Source organism: Rhinolophus sinicus, linkage group LG05, assembly GCF_036562045.2.
Source record: "Rhinolophus sinicus isolate RSC01 linkage group LG05, ASM3656204v1, whole genome shotgun sequence".
In the NCBI taxonomy this organism is placed as follows: domain Eukaryota; kingdom Metazoa; phylum Chordata; class Mammalia; order Chiroptera; family Rhinolophidae; genus Rhinolophus; species Rhinolophus sinicus.
The window spans coordinates 74,051,678-74,067,628 of record NC_133755.1 but is presented as its reverse complement, the minus strand read 5'-3'; the positions used below and the strand labels follow the sequence as shown (position 1 = coordinate 74,067,628).

General features: G+C 45.2%; 1 protein-coding gene across 1 annotated transcript; it reads right to left on the bottom strand.

The window, feature by feature from the left end:
• Positions 1 to 1,680: 1,680 nt before the first annotated feature.
• On the bottom strand, positions 1,681 to 13,046 carry IL1A (interleukin 1 alpha). The gene is made up of 7 exons (XM_019713992.2): positions 12,807 to 13,046; positions 12,162 to 12,216; positions 11,159 to 11,207; positions 10,160 to 10,382; positions 8,740 to 8,913; positions 7,332 to 7,453; positions 1,681 to 5,168 (listed from the first exon to the last, which is right to left on the bottom strand). The coding sequence occupies exons 2-7, from the start codon at positions 12,206 to 12,208 to the stop codon at positions 4,971 to 4,973; spliced, it is 813 nt and encodes a 270-aa protein (XP_019569551.1). The 5' UTR covers positions 12,209 to 12,216; positions 12,807 to 13,046; the 3' UTR covers positions 1,681 to 4,970.
• Between the last annotated feature and the right edge of the window lie 2,905 nt (positions 13,047 to 15,951).

Here is a 15,951-nt window from a genome sequence, read left to right as displayed (position 1 = left end):
CATGTAGGAAACCAGGTTATAATCCCTGAAATTCCCTTGGTGCATGGGTCAGAACAAGAAGAGGTAGCTATCTGATTTAAATGTGTAGTGACATTAAGCCAAAATATACCCATTGCCACAGTAGAGATACACCTGCCAATGTCACCAAACAGGTAATCCCAGCAAAAATGGAAATGAGGTCTGTGGCATGACTTGCTCAGGCTGAGACCTTGTGATTGCAGCATTTTATTCTTTGTACTCACAAAACATCTGCTGAATGCTTTTTTCTAAATTATTGTGATACATTCATATCAAGAATGCCTGCCGTGGCGGTCAGTTGACTCAGTGGTTAGAGCGCAGTGCTCATAACACCAAGGTCGCCAGTTTGAGTCCCACATGGACCAGTGGACAGCAACAGCTTGAGCTTGGAGCTGAGCTGCCAGTGGGTGTCTGGTTTGCTCAGTGGTTAGAGCACAGTGCTCATAACACCAAGGTCACCGGTTTGATTCCCACATGGGCCAGTGAGCTGCGCCCTCCACAACTAGATTGAAAACAACAACTTGACTTGTAGCTGATGGGTCCTGGGGAAAAAAAAAAGAATGCCTGCCTATAATCTCTAGAAGTCTTTCCTTAAAAAAAAGAAAAAAGTTAGAGCATCTCTCTTCACACTAGGAATGTCAGACATCTGTGATCTATGAAGTAGAGAGTAGGAACTGTGTGGAAGGAAGTCAGCTGTGCTCCTTGGTGGGGTGGGAGGGGAGGTGCCTCTTGCTACTGTGCTAGGGGCAAACGGTGGCTTTTGGAGTGCTGACAGCCTAGGGACAATTCAGTCATATTTTCCTTGTTCCTATTCCACTCTTAGTCGGGTGGAGTATGGAGACCTTTGGAAGAGCAAATGCAGTGGCAGGAACTTACTTGCTGAGGCCCTCAATTTCTGTGAGTATAAGTGAACGTCTGAAGTGCGGGGCTACCCCTGCTGTTTAGGGGCCTGTTTCCAAGTGGGGCCATTGGTGCCCCTGCAGCTATAAGAGGCGTCTGCTGAATTGATGGGACTTGTGTGTTGTCGGCTCTTCTAATTGGGAATGGACTTGCCCAATGAGGAGCCATTGTTAGCCCTATGATCAAACCATCTTTGACACGGGGAGCACTTTCATTCAGTGACTCTCAACCAGGGGTAGACATGAGAATTACCTTTGAAGCTTTCAACAGATAAGGTGCGCAAGGCCCCGCCCCAGACTGACTGAATCAGTCCCTGGAAGTGAGGACTATGGGCGTAAACTTCTGGAAAACTCTAATGTTAGAGAACCCCAGACACTCCAGAGACCCAAGCTTACTCCATTAGGGCTCCGCCTATGCTTATTGATAAGTTTGCAGAAGACCCTTTATTTTCTGTCAGTCACTGATGGAAAATAGGTAAGATACAAGCTTCTGAGAAAGAGGGACCAAGAGTTCTTGGCAGTCAGTGAGAGTGCAGCATGGGAAAAAGAATGGGGGAAGCAAACAATGTATCCACAGAAAGAAAGAATCTGACACGGCAGTTTCAGATAAGCCAACACCGTAGGGCCGGGGTTGAGAGGGTACTAAGAAAGACCACTCTGGTTACACAAAGGAAGAAACGGAATAGGGATAGTTTTTCCCTTGCAAATGAAAAAACAAACAAACAACAACAAAAACTTTTTTATGGAGGCATGATTTACATTCATTAAATTTTACCCATTTTATGTATAGTTCAAGGTGATGCACAGAGTGAATGCAACCCATCAAAATTCCAATGGCATTTTTCACAGACAAAGAACAAACAATCCTAAAATTTGTATGGAACCACAAAAGACCCCAAATAGCCAAAGAAATTGTAAGAAAAAAGAACAAAGCTGGAGTCATCATACTTCTTGATTTCAGTCTATATTATAAAACTATGTAGGATATTGAAGTGATGTCTGCACTCTCATGTTTACAGCAGCATTATTTACAACAGTCAAGCTGTGGAAACAACCTAAGCGTTCATTAGTGGATGAATAGATAAAGAAAATGTGAGGTAGGGGTGTTGTGTGTGTGTGTGTGTGTGTGTGTGTGTGTGTGTGTATATATATATATATGATGGAATAGTACTCAGTCATGAGAAAGAAGGAAAACCTAATGTTTGTGACAACATGGGTCAACCTTGAGGGCATTATGCTAAGTGAAATAAGTCAGAAGAAGATAAATACTGCATGGTATCACTTATGTGTAGATTCTTAATAAGAAGTCAAACTAAAAAAATTCATGTAAATTGGTATTTTGTTGTGCAATTATACATTCGTTTAAAAATTTAGAAAAACCATTATAATCACTCAATCACTCAAAGGTAAGGATTGTTAACATTTTAATAATGTTTGTATTAGGTTGGTGCAAAAGTAATTGTGGGTTTTGCAATTATTTTTAACCTTTTAAACCACGATTACTTTTGCACCAACCTAATACCTTTCTATAATCATTTAAATATAAATTGTAGGTATTTTAAATGAAAACAAGATCACACCGTAAAAATGTTTGTAACCTATTCTTTATATTCTACAAGGTACTGTGAACAAAATAAAAATATACTCGCCAAATTATCGGTGTGACAGAGGAAAACCCAGTGTGTATACATATATGTATATATCAGTAAGGAGCAACAAGGATATGTTTAAAGTGTGAACTTAGGTAGAGAACCTATAGGTCTTAATTGCTTACAAGCACTAGATGAATCAGCAGTATCACTTGCTTTCAAAACGCTCATGTCATTTTCTAACAAAAGCGTGGTGTCTACAATAGAAAGGACAAGAGCCCACTCAGGCTGTGCTGGTCTCAGTTCTATACATAATTCTGCCCAGCACATTTCATATTGACAAGCTAACATTGGTCAAGACTCAAGAGGACAATTTTGACAAAGTGTGTAGTCCTAAAACTACCACACAGCCAAGGAGTAGGTAGACACACAAGCATATTACATCACCACAATAGTTGCCATCCCAATTATTTCTGTCCCCCGCCCCCCAAATTTGAGTAATTTTAAGTGTCAAGAGGGGTGACTTAGTGGGAAGAGGGCTAGGGAAATGTCCTTTGGCTTTTTCTTCTGTACCTTGGACTTAAAGGCAGACATTTGGTTTTGCTCTCATCAACTTGGAAACTGATGTCATCATGAAAGAAGTAGTGTCCGAGAAGCTCAGTGCCGAGACTGTCGACCTCCATCATGGTGACCTTAATGTCCAGGCAGGGGAGATGGCGATTGTATGGATAACCAACAGTGGTCGTGGGCTTCTTTCTTCTTTCTCTGATATCACTTTTACAATTTTACTTTCTATGCATGTGCTGTCTTCCAATCTGCATCTAGTTCTAACTTGTGCTGAGTTCCAGATACATTATCACCTGCCCATTCTACATCCTCACTGGGTGTCCTGTCCTGCCAGTCACTCAGATTACACAGCTGAAAGGGCACTCACTGTACTTCGTCCTGGAACTGAAAGCTCCATATTTCTACCAGAAATACTGATCGACACCACCACTCACACACTGTCCAGTACCATGATTACTCCGTGCCCATTATTTCCCACATCTAATTCCACGTTCCCTTGATTTTAACTTTTTCCGATTCAACATATCTTGTAGATATGCTTTCCAGTGGGTCGATTAGTTACTAATGTGGCTCTTACATGTGAGTTTGTGTGGATGTCTGAATACACGTGCTGTACACGTATAATGAGCTTTAAATGAGCTGAAGAATATTATTCTTAGTGCCATTTATGCAACTGGCAAGCTAACAAAAGGAGAGAAAAGCCATAAAATCTTGGTTTGGTTTTGTAGAGTAGCATGAATTACAGTTACATGTGTGTGAACTTTTTTCATTTGTCCTAATGACTATGCAGTGAAACAAGTAATTATGTGTCAGATTTACTTTTGTTAATTTAATTATGATTGATAATGTATCAGCCCTCGTTGTTGATAATAATGTAACACTATGTTTTGATTGCAACTTTTAGAACCTGGGAGGAACATTGCTTACATTCCAAAGAAAGCTTAGGTAACAGTTGTCCTTGGTCGCCAAAGTTAACTTCATACCAATTTAGCTAGTAGGACTTGATAGCAGGTGCAACTGAATGACACAAGAATACCAAAGCAAGTTTAAAGACAGAAGAGTGAAAGAATTTGCCCAGTTATCAGCTCAACAAACAGAATAATTAATATGAATTTATTATCATAATTACAGGGATCCCAGGTACCAGAATACAAAGCTTCATGGCAATGGAAAAAGCACTACTTTGACCAAAGTGCCTTAGTATGAATACATCAAACTCAGCCTGGAAAACACTGTTGAAGAGGATACCTGGTCACACTCAGAGATTGCAAGAAATTGCCATAAATATAATAATATAATTACCTTAAATATATATGTATATATAAATAATAACATTTCATGCTTTGCCTTCTTGAGGCTCAGCTTCAAGAAACATTTTACTAAAGTGATCTCACTGATTATCATAAAATACTGATGAGGCAGAAAGGGCACAAATATCATGGCCTCCATTTTGAGGAAGATCAAACTGGGGTCCCAGAAACTTAACGGTGCTTGATTAAGGGTCCATCATTAAAAGCAGAAGGAAAGTCGCTGGATCTGGCTTCTCAATCCAGTTGCTATTGTGGGGACTGGTTAGTTCTCTGAAGCCTTAGTTAACCCATTGAGATGTGGGTTGGGTCGTTTGATAGTTATAGCCCTGGTCTTTCCAAGATGGTTATGAAAGATAATTAAAATGATTGGTACTTTGCAAAGTACAGGGTGTTCCTTAAATAACAAGCAACCCTATAAGTTAGTGTTGGTTCACTGGACCTTGCTCCCTCTTTACAAAGAGAATAAACATTCTTTTAGAATTACAAAGACTCAGTACATGCTCAGCAAGTGACTAAGTGAAGGATTTGACTCCTCCGTGTACATGGTACATACGACTGTCAGCACTTCACAAGTAAGCAGACTCAAGTCAAGGCTGCTTTCCGATTATCTCAAAGTCAGTGATGGATGGTTGCCCCCTTGCCATGTGCACCGGGCGTTCTTGCATTGTGGCAATAAATAACATTGGGTGGGTGACCGACTTGAAGTAGTTCTTAGTGCCATGACTTTCCCAGAAGAAGAGGAGGTTGGTCTCATCTCTGATGACTTTGGGTGTCTCAGGCATCTCCTAGGAAAAGGAGAGCAGAGATGTTAGAGAACAAGAGATGCTAGAAAAGGAACTGAAGCTTGAGCCCTTGGCGTTTGGCCTTTGTGAGAAACTTAACCCTTGAGATCTGTGACTGTGGTATGATACAGGTTCTTCATTCACGTGTCCATTCAGCAAGCACTTAGTACATGCCTATTAGATGCATGGCTCCATCTATTCATAATAGTTGGTGTCCTTAGTTAACTGGACAGAAATCCAAATTAGTCATAAAGAGTGCCAGTGACACTGGTGTCCCCCTGTATCCTGGCAGGTAGGGTGGAAACTGATCTTGTCCTGCCCCCAACACAGGCATAAGGCATAGGGCATTTCCCATCAAATCTGGGCACTGACGTGTCTAAGACCGCTAAACATTTTGACCTCTAAGTGTGCGAATCATACTTTTGGAAAAACAGTTTGTAACTTAGAGATGCTTATGTCCCTATTGAAGTCAACAACTGAAGATTAAAACACACACACACATACACACAACTTCCTGGTATATTAGCAATTGAATCCTTTCAATACAATTGTTGACAATTGTGATGTCTTTAAGAGCTACTCTTCTTGTGGTTACAAATCGAATCTAACAATGCTTTCATGGAAAAATTAAGATTCCAACTTGAGATGCTTCTTTTCTATTCTTTTTACTCTAAAGCAACTAGATATCCTTTTGAGGTTTCCTTAGGGTTTTCAATGTCAACAAGGATTTTATTTCCCAAAGCTATTCCTCTCCTAATTTTTCCATCTTGTGGAGTTTCTCCTCTTTCTCCTTTAGTTTTTTTGTCTCCAACATATAACCAGATTCTGTCTGATTCTTTCCACCTCCCACCCCAGCACCGCCCACCCCAAGACTATTACTATGGTCTCCTACTTGGACCCTCTGCTTTCTCTGTTGCCTTCCTTCTGATCTGCTCTCTGTTTTAGAAATTAGAAGTGAAGCCAGGACACTTCCCTGTGTGGACCCTTTAATGGCTTTTCATTGTGCCTCAGATGAAATCCAAAAGCAGGTCTCCACCAACACTAGCCTTTGCTTATCCTCTCTCCCCATCATGGTGCCATGCTCCTGGAGTGTCCTTCTGATATTTGAAGCTGGCCTCTCAGCCCCTAAAGGTCTAGGGCCTGGGAGCACTCAGACCCTTCTGTTTAACATGCCCCCTACTCATGCCTCCCATCAGCAGCTCTGACCTTGTCCCTCTCTCTAAAGAGCACCCCCCCCAGTTTTGTCCATCTCAGCACCCTGTTAATTTGCTGACAGCACCTTGCACTTTGTGCTGGTTGTCTGGCTTGTCTATCGCCTGTGTCCCCAGAAGAGTAAGTTCTATAAGGCTGGGGGTTTTGGCACACCACTGTCTACATAGCTGCTGGCACTATGCTTGACAAATAGAAAGCTGTCAATAAGTGACACTTGCTGAGACTTCCTGGATGAAGCTACATGCCCTACTCAGCAGACACCTTTTGGGTCACTTGACCCAGGTAAAGAAACGCATGCCATATAAACCCTGGTGGGGGTGGGGATTAGTTGTACATTTGCTGAATAAATCACCTGCCTATTGGGAGATAGCACAATACTATAGTGGGTGTGTGTGTGTCAGCATGTTTGCAGGGGAAAGTAGTGGTGATGGGGCTGGGATGAGGGAGAATGCTGGCAGCAAGGAAGACGGGAGAGGCACTGGAGCAGAGGCCAGTGTTTGAGTCTTGGCTCCAGCTTTTTGCTTTGTGCCCATTGGCACGTGATTAGTCCACTCTGATCTCACTTGGCTTGTTTGAGTTTCTTGGAGGCAGCCCATTGTCTTAATGCCTACTGTCATGGCGGTCAGATAGTAGACGTCAGTAAGGATCGAAGATGGATGCAATTAATGGATACCCTGGGTGGAGGTGCATAGGGCCAGGCAGGGGGAGGAAAAGAAGGAAGAGGCAATTTACCTCTTACTTGCTCTTGGCACCTCCGTTTTACTCCCTCACAGATCCTGCTTACACTTGCCACTGGGCATGGGTGAGAAGTAGGGTGGGGGGCAGGTGGGCAGGTGGGGACGGTGGTAGGACGAGAAGAGGACTGTGCACCTTGATAGGGGTGTCTGCCTTTTGGGGTCATTTGCAGATGTATGGGGTGTAATAAAGGGAAGTTGGAGTCCGAGGACAACTGACCTTTAGCAATACAGGTTCGTCTTCATTTTGGGCACTCAAAAACAGTCGCGTTTTTGAGATTCTTAGAGTCACAGGAAATTTAGACTCGTCATTTGATGTATAAGCACCCATGTCAAATTTCACTGGTGAAGAGAAAAGCCAAAAAGAAAGTAAATTCATTGTATTTGTGTAAAATCAAGTGGTTATATAGATGCTCTGTGTGTGTGTGTGTGTGTGTGTGTGTGTGGTCCCTGACTGGTGTAAGAATTTGGTGCATCTTTGTATCCTTCACAACGTCTGCCACATTTACTAGGCAGGTGAATACTTGGTTAACATCTGTAGAATTTTCTGTGTTGAATGAATGCTTTGGGCTGAGTATTTGTGGAGTCACTTGTAATTACCACAGTGAGATAAGACCCTGCAATTAGTGAGGTCATGAGTTCGCAATGACCTGAGTGGAGGGGTTTAGAGAAGCTGGTACACTCATGTTGCTAGTGATAGTGGCAAGTAGTTCAGCTTCTGTAGAGAACAATACTTAATAAGGGCTGTAAAATTATTTTATGCCTAGGGACCCAGGCATTCCATTTTTGGGCTAGGCTCTACAGAAATAACCTGATAGGGAAAAATTATGTGTAAAGATATTTGCAACAAAGTTACTTAGAACAAACCCAAGGGACCAGCACAGCAATACAGTGGAATATTCTTGTTCCATTAAAAATGGCAAATTATATAAAACTGTGTGAGAGGATTTTAGGTACGAAATAGAATACAAGGATTCGGAGCTGCCATAGAGCGTGAGGCACGTTAGCTGAAGGAGGTCCACGCAGAGAGAGCCCTGCTGTTTACTGTGGATGGGCCCCTGTGGGGGTCTGAAAATAATTTTGTATGTGATGACTTGTCCTGAAGCTAAACTGTGTATACCATGGGAACTGGATCTATCTGTGTGACAAAACCTCTCAGACACTACATTTCATCTTTTAGGACATACTTGCAGCTTATTGGTTGTTCTATGTCATAGTTGTGGTATATAATTGTGATAACGGTCCTTTATAGTTTGGTGTTATTTGTAAGTTTGATTGGTAGGCTTTTGCATAGACAGTAATGGCTCCTCCTTGGCTCTGGGTAAATTGGGGTGAGTCATTTAACATTTCTGAGGAGGAAAAGAATATCTGGGAGACCAAAGGAGAAACCACCTGAGAAAGCTTCGCACTGCATGCAGTGCTCTCAGAGCCCGACACCTCTGTGGGCCTCCAGGTTAGGCTGATGCCCCTGCCCTGGCCTGGAGTTTTTACTGGGGTGATGTGTGTCCTCCTGCTCTAGAAGAACTGTGCAAGGCCAGGAGTCTAGAGAGGTTGATTCTTTGAAAGCGGAAAGCTTGAAGAAAAGAGAGAAGTGAGAGTAGGAGAAGATGACTGGGCTGTCCATTTACCTGCTTGGTCCAGGTCATGCAACGCGGCTGCCATGAGATATGGACCTGATGTGTCTCGAATGATAGTTTGATGGAGGGTGTCATTCAGGATGCAGTATTGTTTGACGACCCTTTGGAAGCTGTACTTCATGTTGCTCTGGGAGCTGTGAGCTGCCAATCTGGGCTGGATGATTTCTGCAACCATTAGCACAAGTTCAGATTAATGTCTGGGGGCTGATGCTGGTGACATGTGCTGTAGACAGCACAGGGGGTAGCTGTGGAAGGAAAATTAGGAATGGGCCACGCAGGTGAGGGAACAGGTGAAGTCACCCAGAAGCAGGAGAGCCAGCTCCAGAATCATTCCCGTAGGAACATTCTCTTTAGACCTGGACACCAAAAGAGATTCTTTGTGCGACTTTGTCATTTTGGTTGTTTGGAGGACTCTAAGTAACTGGGAAGACTGCTGGTGCCCCTACCTACGTTGAAAGGAAAGTGCTCTGAGACAAGAAGCGAACATGTGGGGAACTGTGTGTGTCCCTGAGGGAGCAGGTCTCCGTGCCCACCGCCCCTCTGAATGCTGGAAGCACCCACAGCCTCACGCATCCCCTGGCTCTGCATCACTGCTTCTAAGAGGCCATTGTAAGGAACGACATGGTGGTAGAAATGAAGGTTCATCGGTGTGGATGGTCTCTGTCACATGGCTTACAGTACTGAAAACTGACACTCTAATGACCCCGATATGCTGCTAAGTGAGTAAAGCTAGACACAGATTGGGTACATATGAGCCTAACAGTGCTACACGTGCGGGAAAGACTGAGGAGTGGGCCATCGTGTGGGCACTGCTAAGCTCTTGGTGGCAGTGGTTGTTGTGAAGATAATGCGGCCATTAGTAAACTGGTGGTGCTGGTACCATTAACACGTGGTAGCAACAATGGTAGTCATAGCAACAATGATAGCTGCCGCTTACTGGGTACTTGCTCTATGCCAGGCATTATTCTAATCCAGGAGCTTGCGGGAATTCACACATTTAATCTTCACAACAGGTAGGGGGCTCTGATGGTCTCCATTTTTCAGTAGAGGAAACTGAAGCACAGAAAGGTCAGTAACTTGCCCAATGAGGCACAGTTAGCATGAGAGGCAACATGGCTTATCAGTGTCACCCGCCAACAATGTATAACCGCTTCCTGCTGAAGGGCTCGAAGTCACATGACCTTTACAGTATGGCCGTGAAATGAGCATGTGAGCAAGTATCTTAGACCCAGGCCAGGCTGCTTTCTCCCCATTGCAGCATAGAAATTAATTTTCCTTCCTGATAGTTACCAGACTAATGCCTGGCTGCCCTCGTGTCACCCTGATTCTAGGTTTTATTTGCCCTTCTACTCTATTGTGCCCATTTGCTTAAAAATGGCAAACAAGGATATCATGGCACTTGACCCCTTACCTTCTTCTGGGTCATTGGCCACAGCTTCCAGGTCGTCATCGGTGAGGACCTTGTTGAAACTCAGCCGTCTCTTCTTCAGAACCTTCCCATTGCCTGCCACCACCACCACACTCTCCTTGAAGGTAAACTGGGAAGTCTTCGAGGTCTCCTTGGTACTCAGAGATGTAAATTTACCCATGCAGTCCTCATGAAGTGTGTCATAGCTTGCATCGTAGAAGGATTTCTGTGAGGAAGGGAGGTGGAGACTGAGGGGCTGTCTGTGGCTACAGGATGAGACTTCTTGTGGGAGTTTTACTCAACAGGCGTAGTGAGAAGGATCGCCAGTGGGTCTCGGCGAACCCACCTTTCTTCAGTCTTCCCCTCCTCCTCCCTCCCAGCATTTCCCTGCAAGGATAGCATCTCTTGGCCAGTCTTTGTCATTTATCTGCAGACTCAAAAATGAGATACAGTGAAACAGGCTCACATTGAGACTCTCCAATAGTTCCCCCTCAGGAAGTTAGGCTGCTACTGGACAGGGCTCAGGTATGTTAGAAATACTCCTCTGGGAATGGCTTTTAGAGCCAGTACGAAAGACACATGGGAGTACTTGGGAGTGGCCTGCTTGGTCCGCCTCGGCTTCCTGGGCTGTTACATTGGAACGTCGTCTTTGATCTCTGGAGCTGGCATCGGAGAGGATGACCACAACATATCTTTAGGTGACAGACCCCTGGAGAAGTGGCCCGAAGGGTCTGTCCCAGGGTGGCAAACTAGCATCTGATGAAGCAGGGAGACTCCAGTTCTTGGGGTTCAGGATAGTTGTGCTCTATTCTGGGAAAATCCGGCAAGTGTGGAGAATGCCATCAGCCCTGTCTGCCTCGCTTATAATGAAGACATGCATGTCCCCGGACCTCTCGAAATGGCACAGCAGAGGCCTCTGGGACTGAAGCCATAGCTGCTGTCCTCCCATGGAGAAAATACGACTGTCAGAACAGCCACCCTAAGAAGCACCCATTTGCTTACCTGATTCAGAGAGAGCTGGTCAATTTCGGAACTGTATTCTTCATTTTCACTGTCAAACAAGATGATGAGAATGTCATTCTGTTAGATCACAATGGCCACCAGGCAATGTATTTTAATAACATCATTAGTTTTGGGATACGTGTGTGCACACACGGAAATGCCTGCCATCTTTGAAAATGAAGGACTCCTGTACGTATGTACATAGAGTAATCTGTACCTCGCTGACCTGGAATTAGTCACCTTCAGGACAGGCCTTGAACTTTACCTGTGCTTTATCAACAGAAACAGGGCTTGGCTTACAAACAAGAGTTGTAATTGGATTTCAGCTCCTCAAGAGAAAAGAAGTTCTGCCGAAGCACCTTATTAAATTCTGACCAAATAGACTACATTACTCATTGCTTTCATGTGCTCACTAAAATGGATTTAGTGATTTATACCTGGTAAAACTCCCAGGCGACACTTGGATGGCCTAGTGTGTGTTAGTGCATATTAGCAGGTAAAGCAGGTAATGAGAACATGTTGTTGAAAGTGTTCTATAATTTGCACCTTTTATTCACTTACGTTCCTGCTATGTCTCACTAGGTTTGAGTGTGTATGAACTCCCGCATGGTCAGATTGCTGTGCAGCCATTTTCCTCTCCAGATTGAGAGCAAGAAGTTTCCTGAGGGTGGTCTCTCTCTAAGAGGCCTTTAGAACCCCTTACTGTACCAGACAGAGCATGTGACGCAGCCCAGGCTGTGTCTGAATAGATGCTGAAATTCGCTAGGACTCAGCAGGCCTTAAAAAACACTTTTTCAGTAATGGCCGTCTTCCTGTCAATGTCACATCCATTTAAACATGCTGGATGCTTGGCTTCCCTAAGTCTTTGCTGAGCCTGCTCTGACTTTGGAGGTGGGACCATCTCTACAGCCTCTGCCGGTCTGGCCCCATGCTGGTTACTGCAACTCCTAGCTGGGTTCTAATGTGCCTTGATCCCCTCATCAGATCACAGTCCATTTCCTACCTGTAACAGTTCTTCAGGTCTTCAAAGAGGTCGGGGACCTTGGCCATCTTGACTTCTGCAAAGGAGAACACCAGGGGCTGTCAGCCTTGATGACTCTGAACCAGACACCTGTGAGGGGAACCACCTCTGCTTTGTGCTTCTTGGGCAACTTCACGCATGGCATAACCACATTCAGCATGTTCCCCATTCTTTTCACTCCCTTGAACCATTTGCATAGGTGTCTGCCTCCTCTAGCAGACTGTTCGTTTCTTTTAGAGTTTTGGTATCCCTTAGTGCCCACACCGTAGGCACTCAGTCAAGTTTGGCTAAGTTCAAAACCCCACAAGAAGGAGGCATTTGCCTCACTCAGATGCAAAAGAGAGGCAGACTCGGGAAGTTCCCATTTTCTCCCGGCAGTTTTTGGAAGTGGAGTTCCCTCCGAGGGAAGGCTTGGGGGCATCACCGGCCTCCTGTGGAAGCAGTTCCCCGTCCCTCAGTTCCCCCAGGAGGAAGGATCATTTTCTGAAATCCGATTGTGATTCTAACGCACACACACCGAACCAGGAAGGAAGAGGCTTTCGCTTCAGAGAAGGCACTTTGAGAGATAACAGTCAAGGAGAGAAACAAAAGATATTTTAAAAGCCAAAAATGTGATGAGGACAGTACCTTTGCCGACTCCAGTTCAGGGAGGTGAGTTGGCTCTGCTGGAAGATGTGGCTGCCTGGGCCTTTTGTCTTCTGTGCAGTGGGTGTGGCCAGGGTGCGTCATGGGAATTTACAGGGAAGGATCCTGATTTGCATTTCTTTTAGTTCATTCTACTTTATACTGGACAAATAATGACAGATTATACACTTAATAATGTTTTTTGCAGACATTCCTGCAGTTTCTGACTTGGTTCATTTATTTATTGCTTTGCTCTAAACAGTTATAAACACAGTTTCAGAAAAAGGGAAGAGGAGCAGGAAATGTAGCAAGTTTCTAAAAATATACGGTAAGAGAGGAAGGATAGCTGCTAAAATCAGAACCATGGGTACTAGCGTTGGAGAGCAGCTTAGGAACTGTAGTTTGAGTTTTGGCTTAATTTATTTATTGCCCCCACAGCTAAGTATGAATTGATAGGTACTTGGCAGCTAAGGGGTAGGTTTGCTTGAACTCAATCAGTGTGGGGACAACCTCCTGCTTGGGACAGGTTAGAGGACAGGAAACTGATGTCAGCCACCCAAGTTCTCATCCTTTTGCTCCTCTGGAGCCCGTCAACCCACTTCCTACAAAGTGACAGCTTAGGAGAGAGCTCTCTGCCCTGGCCATGTTACAGCTAAGTGTCCCTCCACCAGAACCCCAGGACAGACCCCAGGTGTGTGTGGGTAGCTGCAGACTCAGGGAGGGTGGGCTGAGCCCCGTCACAGCCAGTGGCTAGCTTCAAGGACAGAGGTTGGGGGAAAGGAAGGGACTCAAAATAGGACACTGCATCAGCCTTTTTCAGCATTCTGAGGCCAGCCCAGGTAAGGTGGTAGAATACCAGACTCAGCATGTAAATGTTTCAGTTTTCTTGGTTGGAGTTGAAGCCATGTAAATTTTAACCAAAGGAAACGGATGGAAGAGCGTGGAGGAGAGAAAGGCGAAGCATGGCAACATGGTATGAGAAGCCCAAACACACCGGCCTGGGAGTAAATGGCCTGTGTGAGTTGGGTAAAGTATTTTCTCTGGTCCAGTCCAGCAAAACAGCGGATTTGGGTAGATGGTCATTAAGGTCTATCCAAGGCACAAAGTCTCCAATTCTGATTCTGTGCCCAGCCCAGGTCCTCTGGTTATAGATCGGCTGTTTCAGTCATCAAAGACAAGGGCCACAGAGAGAGCTGGCATCATGGACGTGGGGCCGGATGGGGGCAGAGCTTGGTGTCAGTGCGATCGCTGTATGGACGGTGAGGGCAGCCAGCGCTTCACGTCTGTGCTTCCCCTTTCAGCAACACAGAACTGTTAGCGCTGGTCCCCCCGCTGCCTCCCGGAGGTCTTGTGATGACTATTACTGAGAAGCAGTTGCAGAGCTCATTGTGAACGAGGGTGCAATGGAGATGCAAGTAAACAAAAATACTACCAGCACTAATGATGGCTTCTGCACTTGGGAACCTGTATCATCATCACTGTAACACTCGGTTCACTGAAGGAAAAATAGGTCGTATGAAACTATTGGTTTGAGACTTCAACAGGGAGGACATTTCAGGTGAAGGCCTCTGTTGAAACTGTGAGGCTGTTCAGCTTCTGGAAAGGAGATGTAGCACCTCTTTGGTAATCTGGGAAAATATCATTGGTTCCACCACCAGAGGCAACACCCATCTCGGCCACCATCCCTTGCGTCTCTGCTGTAGAGAATTCCCCAGTATGGTGGTGGAATTTCTCAAGGAGAGTTTGAAATGTTTTTCTAGACAGGCAACTGAGTCTGGGGGTCTTACCTAACTTTGTCCTTCATGTAACCTTTTTGGAAATAGTTTTTTTTTTTTTGGTTTGTTTTTTGTCTTTTGGGGGGTGGGAGGGAAGGGGAATAGGACTTTATCGGGGAGCAGTGTGTACTTCCAGGACTTTTCCAAGTCAAGTTGTTGTCCTTTCAGTCTTAGTTGTGGAGGGTGTAGCTCAGCTCCAGGTCCAGTTGCCGTTGTTAGTTGCAGGGGGTGGAGCCCACCATCCCTTGAGGGAGTCGAGGAGTCGAACCGGCAACTTTGTGGTTGAGAGCCCGCGCTCCAACCAACTGAGCCATCTGGCCACCTGGGGGCTGAGCGGCAGCTTATTGACTTCATTCTAGTTGCGGAGGGCGCAGCTCGCTGGCCCTTGTGGGAAATGAACAGACAACCCTGTTGCCCAGAGCTCATGCTCTAACCAATTGAGCCACCTGTCCACCCGGAAATGGTTTTTAAAGGAAGAGCAATGCGGGTGAGGGGTCCTTGCTTGGTTTGGGGGAGCCTACTATTCTGTGAGTGTGAATTAACGTGGGCTTGTGAGGAAGCCTCAGCACCAGGCCACCATTCTCCAGGGAACGGAGAGAGGAATGGACCAGGTGGCTCTCCGCTAGAGCCCCTAGGGGTTTGGGGCTGTCCTGCGACAGGGACTTTGGGTGGCTTCATGCGCCCACCTCTTGACTCTGAGGAGGCCTCGAAAACCCTTCTTAAGTCATTTTTACCTAAATCACTCAGAAGAAATGATCGTGCACTTATTCAGTGGTGGGCATTTTACTAGGCGTCAGTATTTTTCTTTCATGATTCACAGCATTGGATGTGTGAGATGAGGTGTATTCTGGCAGGTGAATGGATGTGCGAGACGAGGTGTATGCTGGTGGGTGAGTGGAATCTGTTACCACGGAGGTCTTGGGTCCAAAGACCCTTGTGGATGCTTTTCCTTGGAACTGTGTTCAGAGCTGTGCCCTGCACTGTGTCGCTGACGCCTCGCTTCTCCAACGAGACACAGTGCTTATTGTCCCATTCACCGCTGAGGATGCTGAGGCGATTACGTGAGGAGCCTGCAGTCACAAAATGGGCAGAGCTAGCACTCGCCCCCTGGGGTTCTGATCCAAGTCCAGTCTTCTCTTTCCACAGATAGATGCTCAAGTCTCTGTCACTACCAATGCCAAGTGACAGGGCTGGAATAGATCATCCTTGAAGGTCTTTCCCTCAAACACCTTATCATTCAGTGATTCTGGGGTTCTTTGTTTAAAAAAAGAGATTAAAAAAAAGAAATGGTTTGAAATATCTCCCCTCCCCATCTTCCTACCTCCAGTGAAACCTCATGTTTTTTGCGACATACAGGAAAAGGTGAAGGTGAA